General features: G+C 38.3%; 1 protein-coding gene across 1 annotated transcript; it reads right to left on the bottom strand.

Annotated features, from left to right (window-relative positions):
* Positions 1-293: 293 nt before the first annotated feature.
* On the bottom strand, positions 294-10,908 carry LOC133546118 (endonuclease 8-like 1). Its single transcript, XM_061891965.1, has 8 exons — positions 10,842-10,908; positions 8,671-8,728; positions 3,831-3,939; positions 3,679-3,763; positions 3,468-3,589; positions 3,364-3,391; positions 3,212-3,282; positions 294-3,147 (listed from the first exon to the last, which is right to left on the bottom strand). Exons 2-8 carry the CDS (start codon positions 8,676-8,678, stop codon positions 2,761-2,763), a joined length of 810 nt encoding a protein of 269 aa, XP_061747949.1. The 5' UTR covers positions 8,679-8,728; positions 10,842-10,908; the 3' UTR covers positions 294-2,760.
* Positions 10,909-15,768: the final 4,860 nt, after the last annotated feature.

Raw genomic sequence — 15,768 nt, 5'->3', positions numbered from 1 at the left:
CTCATTGACGTAAGAGACTAGACGTATAAGATTTCATGGGATTTATGGATTAGGAGTGAGAGATAGTTTGTTAAAGGTATATCATGTTCTATATGTTCTAGTTATTTGAATGACTCTTACCATAATATGTTAGCTTAACATAGCAGTTGCTTATTTATGCCTCATATAACCTACACTTATTCAGCCTGTTCTTCACTATTCTTGATTTATTTTAAATTGCCTTTCAAATGTCTATTCTCGGTGTTGGCTTTTATCAAATAAATTTCCCCCCAAAAATGCGACTTATACTCCAGTGCGACTTGTATGTTTTTTTTCCTTCTTTATTATGCATTTTCGGCAGGTGCGACTTATACTCCGAAAAATATGGTATTGAACAAATATATAAACGCAACACTTTTGTTTTTGCTCCCATTTATCATGAATTGAACTTAAAGATCTGAAACTTTTACTATACAGAAAATATATATTCCTCTCAAAAATTACTTACTGGGTGACATGTCCGGTGAGTATGCTGGCCATGCAAGAACTGGGATGTTTTTAGCTTCCAGATCCTTGCAACATGAGTTAGTAAATGTTATTTATAAAGGTGATGGCCTCGGGTGATTAGTACAACAATGGGGCTCAGGGTCTCGTGACGGTATCTCTGCGCATGGAAAATGCCATCAATAAAATGCACGTGGTTTCGCTGTCAATAATAACATACCAAAACCTCTGTATTGTGCCAGACGCCATTGAGTGTGAGCATTTGCCCACTCAAGTTGGTTAAGAAGACAAACTGCAGTTAGGTCGAGACCCCGATGAGGACCACGAGCATGCAGATGAGCTTTCTTGAGACAGATTGATTGATTGATACTTTTATTAGTAGATTGCACAGTTCAGTACATATTCCGTACAATTGACCACTAATTGGTAACACCCCAATATGTTTTTCAACTTGTTTAAGTCGGGGTCCACGTTAATCAATTCATGGTAGTTTCTTACAGTTTGTGCAGAAATGCTATGGTTAAGCAAACCAATTGTTGTAGCAGCTGTCCGGGTGGCAGGTCTCAGCCAATCAATATGGTCTGCGGCTGTGAGGCCAGTTGGATGTATTGCCAAATTCTCTGAAACACCGTTGGAGGCGGCTTATACTAAACGGCCTGGGCTACTGGGTGTGAAGATGGAGAAGATGCAGGTGGAGGCCCCCTTGGTGTCCTGGGTTGTAGATTACCTGACTGACAGACCACAGTATATGCGACTGCAGGACTGTGTGTCTGACAGGCTGGTCAGCAACACCGGGGCCCCGGAGGCTACAGTACTCTTCCCCCTTCCTCTACACCATTTACACCACCCATTTCCACTATCAATCAGAGTCCTGCCACCTTCAGAAGTTTTCTGATGACTCTGCGATAGTGGGGTGTATTGAGGAAGGTGATGACGAGGAATACAGGACACTGGTGGAGGACTTTGTCACATGGTGTGGAAAGAACCACCTCCAGCTCAATGTTACGAAGACCAAGGAGCTGGTTGTGGACCTGGGAAGGAGGAGGAGTACTCTGGCGACCCCTGTTTCCATCAAAGGGGTGGATGTGGACATGGTAGAGGATTATAAATACCTCGGAGTACACATGGACAACAAGCTGAATGGGTCAAAACACGCTGAGGCCCTCTACAAGAAGGGACAGAGCCGAATCTATATTTCCTTTGGAGGCTAGGATCCTTCAACGTCTGTACAAAGATGTTGAAGATGTTCTACGAGTCGCTGGTGGCAGGCGCCCTCTTGTACGCCGTGGCCTGCTGGGGCAGTGGGCTGAGAGTGAGGGACACATACAGACTGGACAAGTTGGTAGAGAAGGCCAGTAACAAGATGGGAGTGGAGCTGGACTCTCTGGCGGTGGTGTCAGAGAGAAGTCTAGCAAAACTCCTAGCCATTATGGACAACACCTCCCACCCACTACACTCGGACCTTGCAGAGAGAATGAGCACCTTCAGTGGAAGGCTCAGACTCCCAAAATGCAACACGGAACGACACAGGAGGTCCTTCACACCGACAGCCATCAGACTGTATAATGCATATGTTCCTTGACTGCACTTAAATGTAGAATATATTTATATTATTCATATATATTATATTATTTATTATTATCATTGTTTATTGTGAGCGAACTGTGGTGCTGAATTTCCCCCAGGGATCAATAAAGTACTTTCTATTCTATTCTATTCTTATGGCGGAGAAATAAACATTTAATTGACGGGCAACAGCTCTGGTGGACATTGCTGCAGTCAGCATGCCTACTGCACGCTCCCTCAAAACTTGCGACATCTGAAGCATTGTGTTGTGTGATAAAACTGCACATTTCACAGTGGCCTTTTATTTTGGACAGCTCAAGGCACACCTGTCAGGTGGGATGGATTATCTTGGCAAAGAAAAAATGCTCACTAACAAATGTATACAGATTTGTGAACAATATTTGAGAGGAACAGGTATTTTGTGTTTATAGTCAAAGTTTTCGATCTTTGAGTTCATTTAAATTGGGAACAAGAACAAAAGCGTTGCGTTTTTTTTTTTTGTATTTAGTATAACTCCTAAAAAAAATGTCTTGCAATATGCAGTTTGATCATTCCTGCTGCAAATAGTATACATACTGTGATTCTATATTGCAGAAAAGGTGTTAGATGATCGATATGTGCTATAATCTAATATAAGCCCCCCTCCAGTGTGGAGAGCATAATAACATGAATGTAGAGGGAAAGAAGTGTTTCCAAGGGCACATAATGCTTCTAGTACACAAAAATAGGGTGATCTGTGCCACTTTTGCAGCTATCAATTGCACAAAGTAGATCACATACAACACGCCCACCAACAGTACATGCAATTGTATAGTTTGCGCACACAGATAAGTGTGTGGGAATTGGATCCTCAAAGATCAGGCTCTTAATATTTTCAGAAAATGGGAGTATTATTAGAATCAGACCTGCAGCTGGCTCTGTATTGTTCTTTTTCCTCCTGCCTGACGTGGATTTCGGTTCTTGCTGAGGTGTGTTTGCTGATCTTCTTCTGGGTGTGGCTTCTTCTTGAGGTCCATTTTCTTCTTCCTTTGCTGCTTTTGTGGGCTTTTTGGCTGCTTTTTTCTTCACTGTGCTGTCAGAGTTGTGTTTCCTGGACACCTGAAGTACAGCCACAATGGGGTTAGATTTCTATGTGCTGGTGGTGATTACCTACTGAATATACCTTTTTCTTGCGGGGGTAATCATGGTCTGCATCTGTATCTTTTCTCTTTTTGGCCTTAGGAGACTTTGATTCTGGTGTGTGAGAAAAGATAAAGACACACTAAGCTTTCTCTTATGTGTAATGGTATCTCAACTATTTTTTCTGGCGTTTACCTTTAGGAGCCATAGGACCTGGATCGCCCTGAAATGACACCATTTTCTATTAGTCAATACGTGCTACAAATATAGTTGTTACGTATGAAAATGTGTTTGCATACTTTGAACCACATAGTCCTGCCATTGTGGTCGCGTACAGACTTCATTCCATCCACATAGTAACACTGCAACCAGGCCTCAAAACCTGAGTAGTCTTTCTTCTCTGGATCGTAACCTTTCCCACCTCCATAAACAAAAAGTCTAAATAAGAGGAGCACCTTTGTGTCGTTGTCTTCCCCCCACCCCGATCAACCTTGAAACATGGATTCTTACCTAAGTTCACCACCTCCAGCGGTACTGTGTGGCAAAGTCTGAGCAGGTCTGTATTCTCCTCTTCCATTTTGTCCTTTTTGGCTCCCTTAACATTTTTGGGCAAAATAAACTGTTAATAATCGAGGTAAAATACTTGTTTGTACTTATTTGACCTTTTTGCTATGGATCTCCTTTTTTACAGCTTTCTTGTCTTCACACGCATCCTCTGACTCGAGGCCTTCCAGCACAGTCCGGGCAGGCACAAAGGGTGGAATGTTCAACCTGGAAGACACACATGGGCATCTTTCCAAAAACAGAAGGTATTTTGTGTGGAAACAGTGCTACACTTTTATAGTAAACCCATTTCCAAGTGAAATTAGGAATTGCTTGTTTATTCATCCAAGATGATTAGAATCTGGGGAATACAAAAACATTCTTCACTCTCCTTTTCAGATCACGGTGACCTGAGTATGTATCTTCATTCAATGGTCATTTCTTTTACAGCAGGCTCTTTGGTGAAGTGTAATATTATTGCTAGGAGTCTTGCAAAAGTACTTCACACAGTGGGCACGGCTGTAACAAAATAACACTGCAATGTACTGTCAACATGTACAAAACCCCAAACCAGTGAAGTAGCACGTTGTGTAAATGGTAAATAAAAACAGAATACAATGATTTGTAAATCCTTTTTAACTTATATTCAATTGAATAGACTGCAAAGACAAGATATTTGATGTTGGATCTGAGAAACTTTTTTTTTTGCAAATGTTAGCTCATTTTGGAATTTGATGCCTGCAACATGCTTAAAAAAAAGACCGAAAAAGTTGAGGAATGCTCATCAAACACTTGTTTCCCATAGCAAAGCAAAATTGAAGATGAGATCTCATGTATGTCTTATATATATCTCCTAGACATAAAAGAGCACTAATGGAGACCAAAGTAGTTTTCTCCTTCTTCTCAAATGTATCTCCTGAGAAATAAGGCTCACAGTGAGCACTATGAGAGATCTCATAGTTGTCTAATAGTTATCTCTTTTCCCCATTTCAACTAAGACCAAAATGAGAGATGAATGAGCTGGTCTCCAATATGTCTCAATTATGACTCAGTGAGAGAAACACCTGGTTTTGTTTCTCACTACTCACTGTTTGAGTTCTCAGATGTCTCTTTTCTATTTCGGCAAAAAGACAATTGATGAGTATTGGTTTCAATATGTCTCAATGATGTCTCAGTGAGAGATATACTTGGTTTTGTCTCTCACTGCTCACTATTTGAGTTGTTAGATATACCCGTTTTCTAAAAAAATGCATTTTAATGGGCTCAATTTAGTTATACCTCAATCATATTCCAGTTGATCTCATGCCAACATTGGGAGAAAATAATGAATTCAGACAATATGGATATATGGTCTGTAATCTAAATGGTTTATTTAAATAAAGTTGGACTTAATTTGTTGATTTCTTATCCACACGTCATGTACAGTAACTCGGTGACTACAATTGTGAGATTTAAAACTGAACCCAAACAATACTGATATGATCACAAGACACTTTGTAAGAGCTTTTAACATTTGTGAACTTTCTAGAGCAGTGGTTCTCAAACTCTTTTAACAAAGTACCACTTCAGAAGATATTTGGCTCTCCAACCACCATCATAAGGACTAATATTAAAATGCAGTAGCATAGTAGGCCTATGTATTCATTAAAAAAGACAGTGGCTTTATTAAACAAGTAAATGTAATATATTTGCCACTGAAATATTACACACAATGCAAAAACATCATCAACAATGATACTCCATATACAGTACATATTTACAGAATCCACGGCAACATCACATCAGTGTGTATTTTCAGAGCATTTACAACAATGATTAAAGATTTGATTTGTGGCTTCTTAGGCCAGTTCAGTTCTTCATTATTTCAAACTTTTCAAGTGTGTTGGGGAAATGAACTGCAATCACTATGCCAGGCATAGATGTGAAGTCAAGGAAAACAACTTTACCCAATATGTCATCCAAGAATACTACTGTACTGCAGAGGTTTCCAATAGGGGAATAACATGACTGCATGTCTCATATGTTACACTATCTTGCAGCAAAGAAAAACCTGCATGTTTATATTCACCAACGAGGGCCCATTTGGCACATGAATGTGCTGTGGTAAACAAGAAATCAATCTGTACATACTTTAAAAAAAGGATGAGAACCTTTCTTCTGACACACTGGTCCCACAAAGCAGGCATTTTATTTGTTTACTTTCTATTGGCCCAAAACAATTCTTGGAGGATTTATGTAATATAGTAGGCGATGATGCAGAGTGGGATAAAAAAAAGTTTTGGAACTCCTGCACACTGTTTAAGCAGTCTGTGTTCAGACTATCGGGATAAAGCAACTTGAACATTTTGAGCATATGGCTTAGGGCCTTACCTGTGACTTTAGGACAGTTTACATAACCCATGCTGATCAGAAGGCACTCTGCCATGGTTTCTGATGCATTGTCATGTATTGGTTTGTCTGTTGTGTCCTTGAAATTGGACTCTTCTGCACACTCCTCACTCAAACCATCTTCAAATCCTTCATTAAACGTATGTCCGTCATTGTACATCCAATCCCCTATATCAGGGAGAGCTTCCTCAAATGATTGAAATGGATCATACTCAGCATCGACATGTCATTCAGTTGTTAGGCCATCAGGAGGATGTATGAGGGCTGATCTGGAAAATGGTTTTCCATTCTCTTCGATGGTCAGAAGTAGAAATATTTTCATGTGCTGAAATTAAAATAGAATACAAATCACTAAAGGTTTTTGATAACATTTTGTCACAAGGCAAAACGTATAACATCTCAGCATATCGCTCACATTCTTACACTCCAAAGTTTGTCACATTTGAGCAGGATTTGCTTTGTGACAAAATTCACAGCAAAACATTATTCAGCCACAGAAGACGGTGGGTGTACCTGGCAGGTGGGGAGAGGCTTGATGTTCCAGAGTGGTACATCCTGCACGGTCACCTGAAGGTTGGATGTGTTCCATTTGAAGAGCAGTGTTTTGGGCTCCTTCAGGGGGCACCGCCTCATGCAGTGTTACCCTGCTGCTACCCCCTGACACAAAGAAGAGGAACCAAAAAACTCTAAAGATTCAAATCATTGAAAAAAAAAACCAGACAAAAACATGCAAAACAAGAAGGAAGTTGACATAAATTGAACACATTATACAAATCCAGCTAATGGAATGCATTTCCTTTTTCCCCACATCTTGAGCGCATTGTAGTTCATGTTTACGTATCTTCTGTGTTTGTGGTAACACATCATCCACAGTGTTAAATGTAACTCATCACAATACAACACACACTATGAAAAGAAAGTTGTGGATGCTAATGCCAATCATTAGTAAATACACAACAGCAAACCAAACCTATGAGAAAGGATCTTGACGAGGGATGCAACATTATTGTAAATATAACCTTATTTTGATTTCAAAATTGTCACAATAATGCCGTGATGTGTGACGCTATCAAACGAGAACACCAGTCGCTGTGTTTTTTTCTGACAATATTAAGTGGGCTCATCTGAGAAGTAAACTGGTTCTCCCATGAAAACCCGCCGTGTGGGAAAACAACGTTCAAACGGGACATTATAGAAGGGCGAAAAAGTGGAAGTGTGCAGGAGTGATGGGAACGTTTGTGCTTAGGTTAGCCGAGGAATTGTTGCTGTGAAATATTTCTGTGCCTATAACTGTCGTGTTAGTTGAACCTTAAACAAAGTCTGCATACTGCAAGGTAAAGCATGCCACGTTCATCCAGACCATTTCCAAATCGACCCAGAGCCCTTGCAGCTCACCAGAGGAAATGTGGACATGCACAAAATAAGACATTTGCTGACACTACACACCACAATGTCTACAATAAGTTAGGGAATAGGAGTAATATATTAGAATGAGTTATATGTTAGAACCGTTATTTGGAAAATATCGTTCATGTGAAACCAAGATGTCAGCAAGGGAAAATATGCATTTGTGAGGTATTTACATGATTAAAAGTCAAATTATTAGTTAACTCTTAAGAATCAGTATTCTACAAACTAATACAATTTGGACTGCAAAGGGCAGTTTCTTAGGAAGTTCAAAGTTTAAAAACACTCAACTAAACAGCAGTGATGTAACAATATCAAAATGTCATATCACCGTTACTGTGACCAAAATGATCACTGTTTGCATTATAATGGCAGTATTGTTGAATGTGCTAAAAAGGTCATCAAACCCACAATAATACCAAGTTGTATTGAAAAAAAAACATACCGGACACACAGTATAGTTTCTTGGCAAAAGAAACATTATTGTTCTACATTAGTTACACTGGATGTTTACTGTTTATGTCAGTTTAAAGACACTTATTTGAAAATGTTGGTCTTTGTGTGTTACTTGAAATTCTGCACCATTCCTTTGCACCTAAAATACCTGTTTTTAATGACATTAGTTACACTGGATGTTTACTGTTTATGTCAGTTTAAAGACACTTATTTGAAAATGTTGGTTTTTGTGTGTTACTTGAAATTCTGCACCATTCCTTTGCACCTAAAATACCTGTTTTTAATGATAAATATGATTACAACATATGAAAATGATGTTTGTGTTCAATTACAGTAAGTGTGTTTATCCTAAACATTCCTCCCACGTCATTTAACACACTTTGACATTTTTGTAACAATATCTTACCCTGGCTTTAACACTATGACGATATCATACCGTGAAATGTTGATATTGTTACATCCTTAGTCATGACCTGATGTTACCTACCAGCTTTAACTTGGAGGTGAAAGGTTCCAAAAACATGAATTACACATGCTGAGATAACTCCTATTTGAAGTTTCATTCTTCATATGTGCTAATGTAATCAGGGTCAAAGAAAGCAATATTTTCATGTTTGTTCCTGACAAACTGTGGACAGCTTTTTATCTGTAAATCTCAATCAGAACTAATTGACTTCAAGAAAGAACAGGCATATACATATAACTTACTTGGACATTGCTGGTCATTCTCCACATTCACATAGGTGCATGCTGCAGGACGGGATGACTGCAGGAAGAAAAAGAAAGTATCACATATTATATCTGCTGCCAGTTTAATGCACCACCACTATACCAGTCTACTCAGCAACTTTACAGTCCTTCTTGATCTTTTATTTGATTCCACTTCTTTACCAGTTCTTCTTCATCGTTTTCCAGCTTTTCCTTTTGTCATTTCGACACTCCAATACTATATAAATCAATCAATCAATCAATGTTTATTTATATAGCCCCAAATCACAAATGTCTCAAAGGACTGTACAAATCATTACGACTACAACATCCTCGGAAGAACCCACAAAAGGGCAAGGAAAACTCACACCCAGTGGGCAGGGAGAATTCACATCCAGTGGGACGCTAGTGACAATGCTGACTATGAGAAACCTTGGAGAGGACCTCAGATGTGGGCAACCCCCCCCCCCTCTAGGGGACCGAAAGCAATGGATGTGGAGCGGGTCTAACATGATACTGTGAAAGTTCAATCCATAGTGGCTCCAACACAGCCGCGAGAGTTCAGTTCAAGCGGATCCAAGACAGCAGCGAGAGTCCCGTCCACAGGAAACCATCTCAAGCGGAGGCGGAAACCATCTCAAGCGGAGGCGGATCAGCAGCGTAGAGATGTCCCCAACCAATACAGGCGAGCGGTCCATCCTGGGTCCCGACGAGCGGTCCATCCTGGGTCTCGACTCTGGACAGCCAGTACTTCATCCATGGTCATCGGACCGGACCCCCTCCACAAGGGAGGGGGGGACATAGGAGAAAGAAAAGAAGCGGCAGATCAACTGGTCTAAAAAGGAGGTCTATTTAAAGGCTAGAGTATACAGATGAGTTTTAAGGTGAGACTTAAATGCTTCTACTGAGGTGGCATCTCCAACTGTTACCGGAAGGGCATTCCAGAGTACTGGAGCCCGAACGGAAAACGCTCTATAGCCCGCAGACTTTTTTTGGGCTCTAGGAATCACTAATAAGCCGGAGTCTTTTGAACGCGGATTTCTTGCCGGGACATATGGTACAATACAATCGGCAAGATAGGATGTAGCTAGACCGTGTAGTATTTTATACGTAAGTAGTAAAACCTTAAAGTCACATCTTAAGTGCACAGGAAGCCAGTGCAGGTGAGCCAGTATAGGTATATATGTATGTATATATGTATATAAAGGTATATACAGTATAGGTATATATGTATGTATATATGTATATAAAGGTATATACAGTATAGGTATATATGTATGTATATATGTATATAAAGGTATATACAGTATAGGTATATATGTATGTATATATGTATATAAAGGTATATACAGTATATATGTATGTATATATGTATATAAAGGTATATACAGTATATATGTATGTATATATGTATATAAAGGTATATACAGTATATATGTATGTATATATGTATATAAAGGTATATACAGTATATATGTATGTATATATGTATATAAAGGTATATACAGTATATATGTATGTATATATGTATATAAAGGTATATACAGTATATATGTATGTATATATGTATATAAAGGTATATACAGTACAGGCGTAATGTGATCAAACTTTCTTGTTCTTGTCAAAAGTCTAGCAGCCGCATTTTGTACCAACTGTAATCTTTTAATGCTAGACATGGGGAGACCCCAAAATAATAGGTTACAGTAATCGAGACGAGACGTAACAAACGCATGGATAATGATCTCGGCGTCTTTAGTGGACAAAATGGAGCGAATTTTAGCGATATTACGGAGATGAAAGAAGGCCGTTTTAGTAACGCTTTTAATGTGTGCCTCAAAGGAGAGAGTTGGGTGGAAGATAAATACAGACAAAGGTTGCTGGAATATAGGTGGAACTTCTTGTAAATGTAAAACTCTATATTATGTGTTCAGTAATGTATATTGTTCCACTTCAAATGTTCTCTGAACATTTATTTCTCTCATTGTTATTTCACTTCTTGTTATTATACTTACCTCGGTGGAGGTAACTATCACAACTTCTAGCAAGGTGCTTGCGGCATTTATAGCTCTATTTCCGTAACTGCGTGACGTTCCAGTAGTTTAAAACAAATAACTGGTGTGTGTTAAAGTCATATAAATACCAAAAGAGAAACAATAAATGGTATTACTTACTTTCAGTTGTTATTCCTTCGATGCTGAATATTATTTCTTCCCATCGAAATCATTACATCCGCCCACTTAATGCGCATGCGTGTTTTTCAGGAAAAGCCAATCTGATTGGACAGATTCATGGAGTGCCGTGCCAAATCTCGCGATCTCAGGATTTACATCAAGTTCATTTTCTCCTTATATGTCCATCTGAAAATAGCCCTTTTTGGCTAGGACATCATTTTCAAATGATTTGAAAATGTATGCTTTCTATCAGACGGCGGCGGACATGACGCGTTATTTGCCATCAGTTAACGTCAGAAGAAGAAGAAGCGGGGAAACTTCTTCTTCTTCTTCTTTTGTTTTTATGGCGGTTGGCAAGCAACCTTCTGGTGTGCATTACCGCCACCTACTGTAATGGAGTGTGGACCGAGGTGGATCCCTACTCTATATTCTTTTACTTAACCCAGTGTTTTTTAAATATGTGTATATTGCTTTATATCCTATGTTTTCTGAATGCAATCCTAATATATCTCCCACTTCTAACCTAATATTTTCTTTTGCTAACTTATTTTCCAGTATTTCTCTTTCTCTATTATATTTCCTACATTGTATTAAGACATGGTCAACATTTTCTATCTGGTGGCAAAAATCACACAGCCCTGTAGTATGTTTGCCTATCAATTTTAGTGAACTATTTAGATATGTATGCCCTAATCTCATTCTAGTCATAATGTCTTCTTCCTTCCTATTTCTACCCCCTCCTCTCATTACACCTACTTTCCTCTGGACTTTGTAAAACTCTCTACCTTTTGTTTCCTTATTCCAATTATCCTGCCACTTTTTATTGTGTTCTATCTTAATTATGCTCTTCACTTCTTCTTTACTGTGCTTAATCTCCATGTTTACTTCTGTTTTAGTGGTTGCTTGTTTTGCGTATCTATCAGCTAACTCATTTCCCTCAACTCCTACATGAGCAGGAACCCAGAGAAATGTTACCACACCTCCCGCTTTATTTATTCTGTAGATTGCCTGAACTATTTCATAAACTATATCTAGTCTTGTTTCTGATGTTATGTTTTTTATGCTCGTCAATGCACTGCTGGAGTCCGAGCACACGACTACTTTCCTAGCTTTGTTTTCCTCTATCCAGTTAACTGCCATATAAATTGCTACCAATTCCCCCGTAAAAACAGATAGTTTATCACTAATTCTTTTATTCAACACTATATTTCTCTGTGGGATAACTGCAGCAGCTCCTACTTTACTATTTATAGTTTTTGATGCATCTGTGTATATCATAATATTATCAAAAAACATTTCCTCAATCCGTTGTTCTATTTGGTAACTATTTAAATGTCTATTCTTCAGTAACTGCATGTCTACCTTTGGGTTTTCATACATCCACGGTGGTATTGCAGGAATTGGTACTGTAGGGCTCACTTTAATATTGTCAATTTGTGTTTTTTTACATATATCTCCTATTATCCACCCAAAACTATTCATTTTTTTCTTCCCTTTTTCTTGGCAATTTATTAGCACTTGACGGGTTGGATGTCCTTGCTTGGATCCTTTTAAGTTTGCCCAATAAACTGCTGAGAGTTGATCTCTCCTCATGTCCAAAGGTTTTTCATTCATTTCTACTTGTAATGCTGCCACTGGAGTAGATTTAGTAGCTCCACAACATAATCTTAACGCCTGCGACTGGATCCGGTCTATTTTCTCAAGTAGAGTTTTTGAAGCAGATCGATAAATAATGCATCCGTAGTCGATAACAGACCGAATTAAAGTGATATATATTGTTTTCAATGTTAACCTATCAGCCCCCCAATCTTTACCCCTCAAAGCCCTCATTATATTTAACACCTTTTTACTTTTCTCCATTATCTTGCTGATGTGGGTTGACCAGTTAATATTTTTATCAAACCATATTCCTAAATATTTAAAAACTTGTACCTCTTCTATGTTTTCTCCATAGAGTTTTATTTGGAGCTTGTTTTGTATTTTCCTCTTCGTAAAATGTATGACTTTTGTCTTTCCAACAGAGAATCTTAAACCCCAAGCCGTCCCCCAGTCTTGAACATTATTTACCGCTTTTTGAATCTTCTTTTCTATATAATTTGTATTTCTACCTCTCTTCCACATCACTCCATCATCAGCAAACAATGCCACCTCCACTAACCCTTCCACTTCACTAAAAACTTCATTTATCATGATGGAAAATAGTACTGGACTTATTATACTCCCTTGTGGGGTCCCATTTTCCACTTTGTATTCTCTACTATATTCATTTTCTATCTTTACTAATAATGTTCTACTTGTTAAAAAGTCTTTTATCCATCTGTACATTCTTCCTCTAATCCCAATCCTATTTAGTTTCATCAGCAACCCCTGTTTCCACAACATATCATACGCTTTCTCTATGTCAAAAAATACCGCAATTATACTTTCTTTATTTATTTGTCCCTTTCTAATTTCCTCTTCCAGCTGCACTGCTGGGTCATTTGTGCTTCTTGCTTTGCGAAAACCACTTTGGTAGTTTTTTATAATTTCTTTTGACTCTAAATAATATATTAATCTTTCATTAATCATTTTTTCCATTACTTTGCCCAAATTTGAGGTCAATGCAATCGGCCTATAATTTCCTGCCTCTTCCGGATCTTTCCCTGGCTTGCATATTGGAATTATTACAGCTGTTTTCCACTCATCTGGTAATTTTCCTTCTTCATATATCCTATTATATAATTTCAAGACCACTTCTTTGCCGATGCTACCTAAATTTTTGATCATTTGATAACTCACCAGGTCTTTCCCTGCCGTCGTATTTTTAACTTTTTTTAAAATTCGAACCATTTCATCCAAAGAAAATGTCATATCCACAGTGTTGATAAAACTATTATCGTTGTCTTCCTTCATTTCCTCAATATTTACACTAATTGTTTCTTCTCTCTTTTGTTTTTCTACATTTTTCAAATTATCATTACTGTGCACTTTAACAAAGGTTTTTGCTAAAAGTTCTGCTTTTTCTTTATTTCCTACCACACTCCGCATTCCATCTTTCATCACATGATTTTTATGTTCTTTTCTGAGCCCTGACATTCTCTTGATCATTCCCCACACTTGGCTTAAAGGAGTAGTTCTATTTAGTGTTTCACAAAAAGTTCTCCAATGGTGTTTTCTTGTTTTTTTAATAACATACCTTACTCTAGCTTGATGCCTTTTATACTGGATCATGTCTTGGAAATTATGTGTTCTTCTCAATATTCTAAATGCTCTATTCCGTTCTTGTATTGCATCTGTGCACTCTTGTGTCCACCACGGCACTATCTTCCTTCTTCTCCCTATACTATTCCTTGGTATGCTCTGTTCGGCTGCTTCTATTATGCACTTTGTAATATCTGTATTTAATTGTTCAATATCTTGATTTATATCTACTTCCTTTAAAGTTATGTCGGTAATTTCCCTAAATTTCTCCCAGTCACCATGATTATACTTCCATCTTCCTTCTATCCTAGTGCTTTCTGTCCTATGATTTATGTTTATGTGAATGACGATTGGATAGTGATCACTTCCCATTGTGCTGTATTTATTTACTTCCCACTCCACCTTTCCTGCTAACCCTTGTGACACTAGTGTTAAATCTATTGCTGTTTCTTTACCCGTGACGACATCTAACCTTGTTCCCGACCCATCATTCACACACACCAGTTCTTTTTCCTCCAAAAGTGCTTCCAATGTATCCCCATTCCAGTCATCCCTTTCACCCCACATTGTGCTATGTGCATTAAAGTCACCACACCAAATAATATTGCCACTCCAGTGCTCCATTATTGTTTCTAGTTGGTGAATTTCTAATTTCTTGCATGGATTATAGAAGTTTAGTACTTTGTATCTTTCTTTATTATTCCATACTTCTACTCCTACTATCTCTAGTTCTTGTTTTACTTTTAATATTGAATAATGCATATCTTCCTTAATAAATATGGCACATCCTCCTCCTTGCCCATCATTCCTATCTTTACGTATCGTTATATATCCTTTTATTATAAAGTTTAATTTTGGCTTCAGCCATGTTTCTTGAATACATATTATATGTGGTTTATTTTTCATATTATTAATATATCCCTTTAATTCCTGTCCGTTTGCTATCAGACTTCTGGCATTCCACTGAACAATTAACATGGCGTTGGATTGTGGTAACATGACTCGGTCTCGTCTACTCTCTGTAGCTCACCTTGCACCTGTTCCCAGGATAATTCTTTTAAATTTAAAAACTTTGCTGCTGCTTTGACAATTATTTTGATTTTCTCAGTCTTGTTTCTAGCCTGTTCTGTACAATTTATTACATAAGCCAGGAATACAACTAGTTTATCCATGGAAATTCCTGTATTTGCTGCCTCTTGTTTTTTATTTCTTGAACTATTTTCACTTCTGTCCCGTTCTGCACTTTCTTGATTTCTTATTTTAACTGCCTCTGCATAAGTAATATTTCGTTCAACTCTGATTTGCTGTACTTCTGTTGCCTGTTTTCTTCTGATGCAGCCCCCATACGCTGCTGTGTGATTCCCGCCACAATTACAACACTTGACCTGTTCATTTTCTCCACATTGTCCATATTCATGCTCCCCTCCACACCTTCCACATCTCATTTTAGCATGACACACACTAGCTATGTGCCCATAGCGTTGGCACTTGAAACAACGTACTGGGGGTGGCACGTAAGCTCTAACATAGAAGCTTAGATACCCAATCATGATTCTCTCTGGTAGGACCTCCTCTGCAAATTGCACTAGCACGGATTCGCTCTCAGTCTTTTCACCGTTCCTAAATGCCATCATTCTTTTCATCGTAGTGACAGTTCCTCCTTTTATTTCTCTTTTCAGATCATCTAAATTTTCTCCTCTTGGGATTCCTGTCACGACTCCTCTTGCCCCCTTTCGTTCCCCCACTT

This window comes from Nerophis ophidion, linkage group LG29 (genome assembly GCF_033978795.1).
Source record: "Nerophis ophidion isolate RoL-2023_Sa linkage group LG29, RoL_Noph_v1.0, whole genome shotgun sequence".
In the NCBI taxonomy this organism is placed as follows: domain Eukaryota; kingdom Metazoa; phylum Chordata; class Actinopteri; order Syngnathiformes; family Syngnathidae; genus Nerophis; species Nerophis ophidion.
This window is presented reverse-complemented; position numbering and strand designations above follow the sequence as displayed.

What these genes read in the sequence shown, in the direction of transcription:
- LOC133546118 (XM_061891965.1), bottom strand. An exon ending in AGGAGATCCATAGCAAAAAG is followed by an intron (nt 3,764 to 3,830) that starts GTCAAATAAGTA and finishes AAAAATGTTAAG; the next exon opens with GGAGCCAAAAAGGACAAAAT. An exon ending in GCAGGACTATGTGGTTCAAA is followed by an intron (nt 3,392 to 3,467) that starts GTATGCAAACAC and finishes GTGTCATTTCAG; the next exon opens with GGCGATCCAGGTCCTATGGC.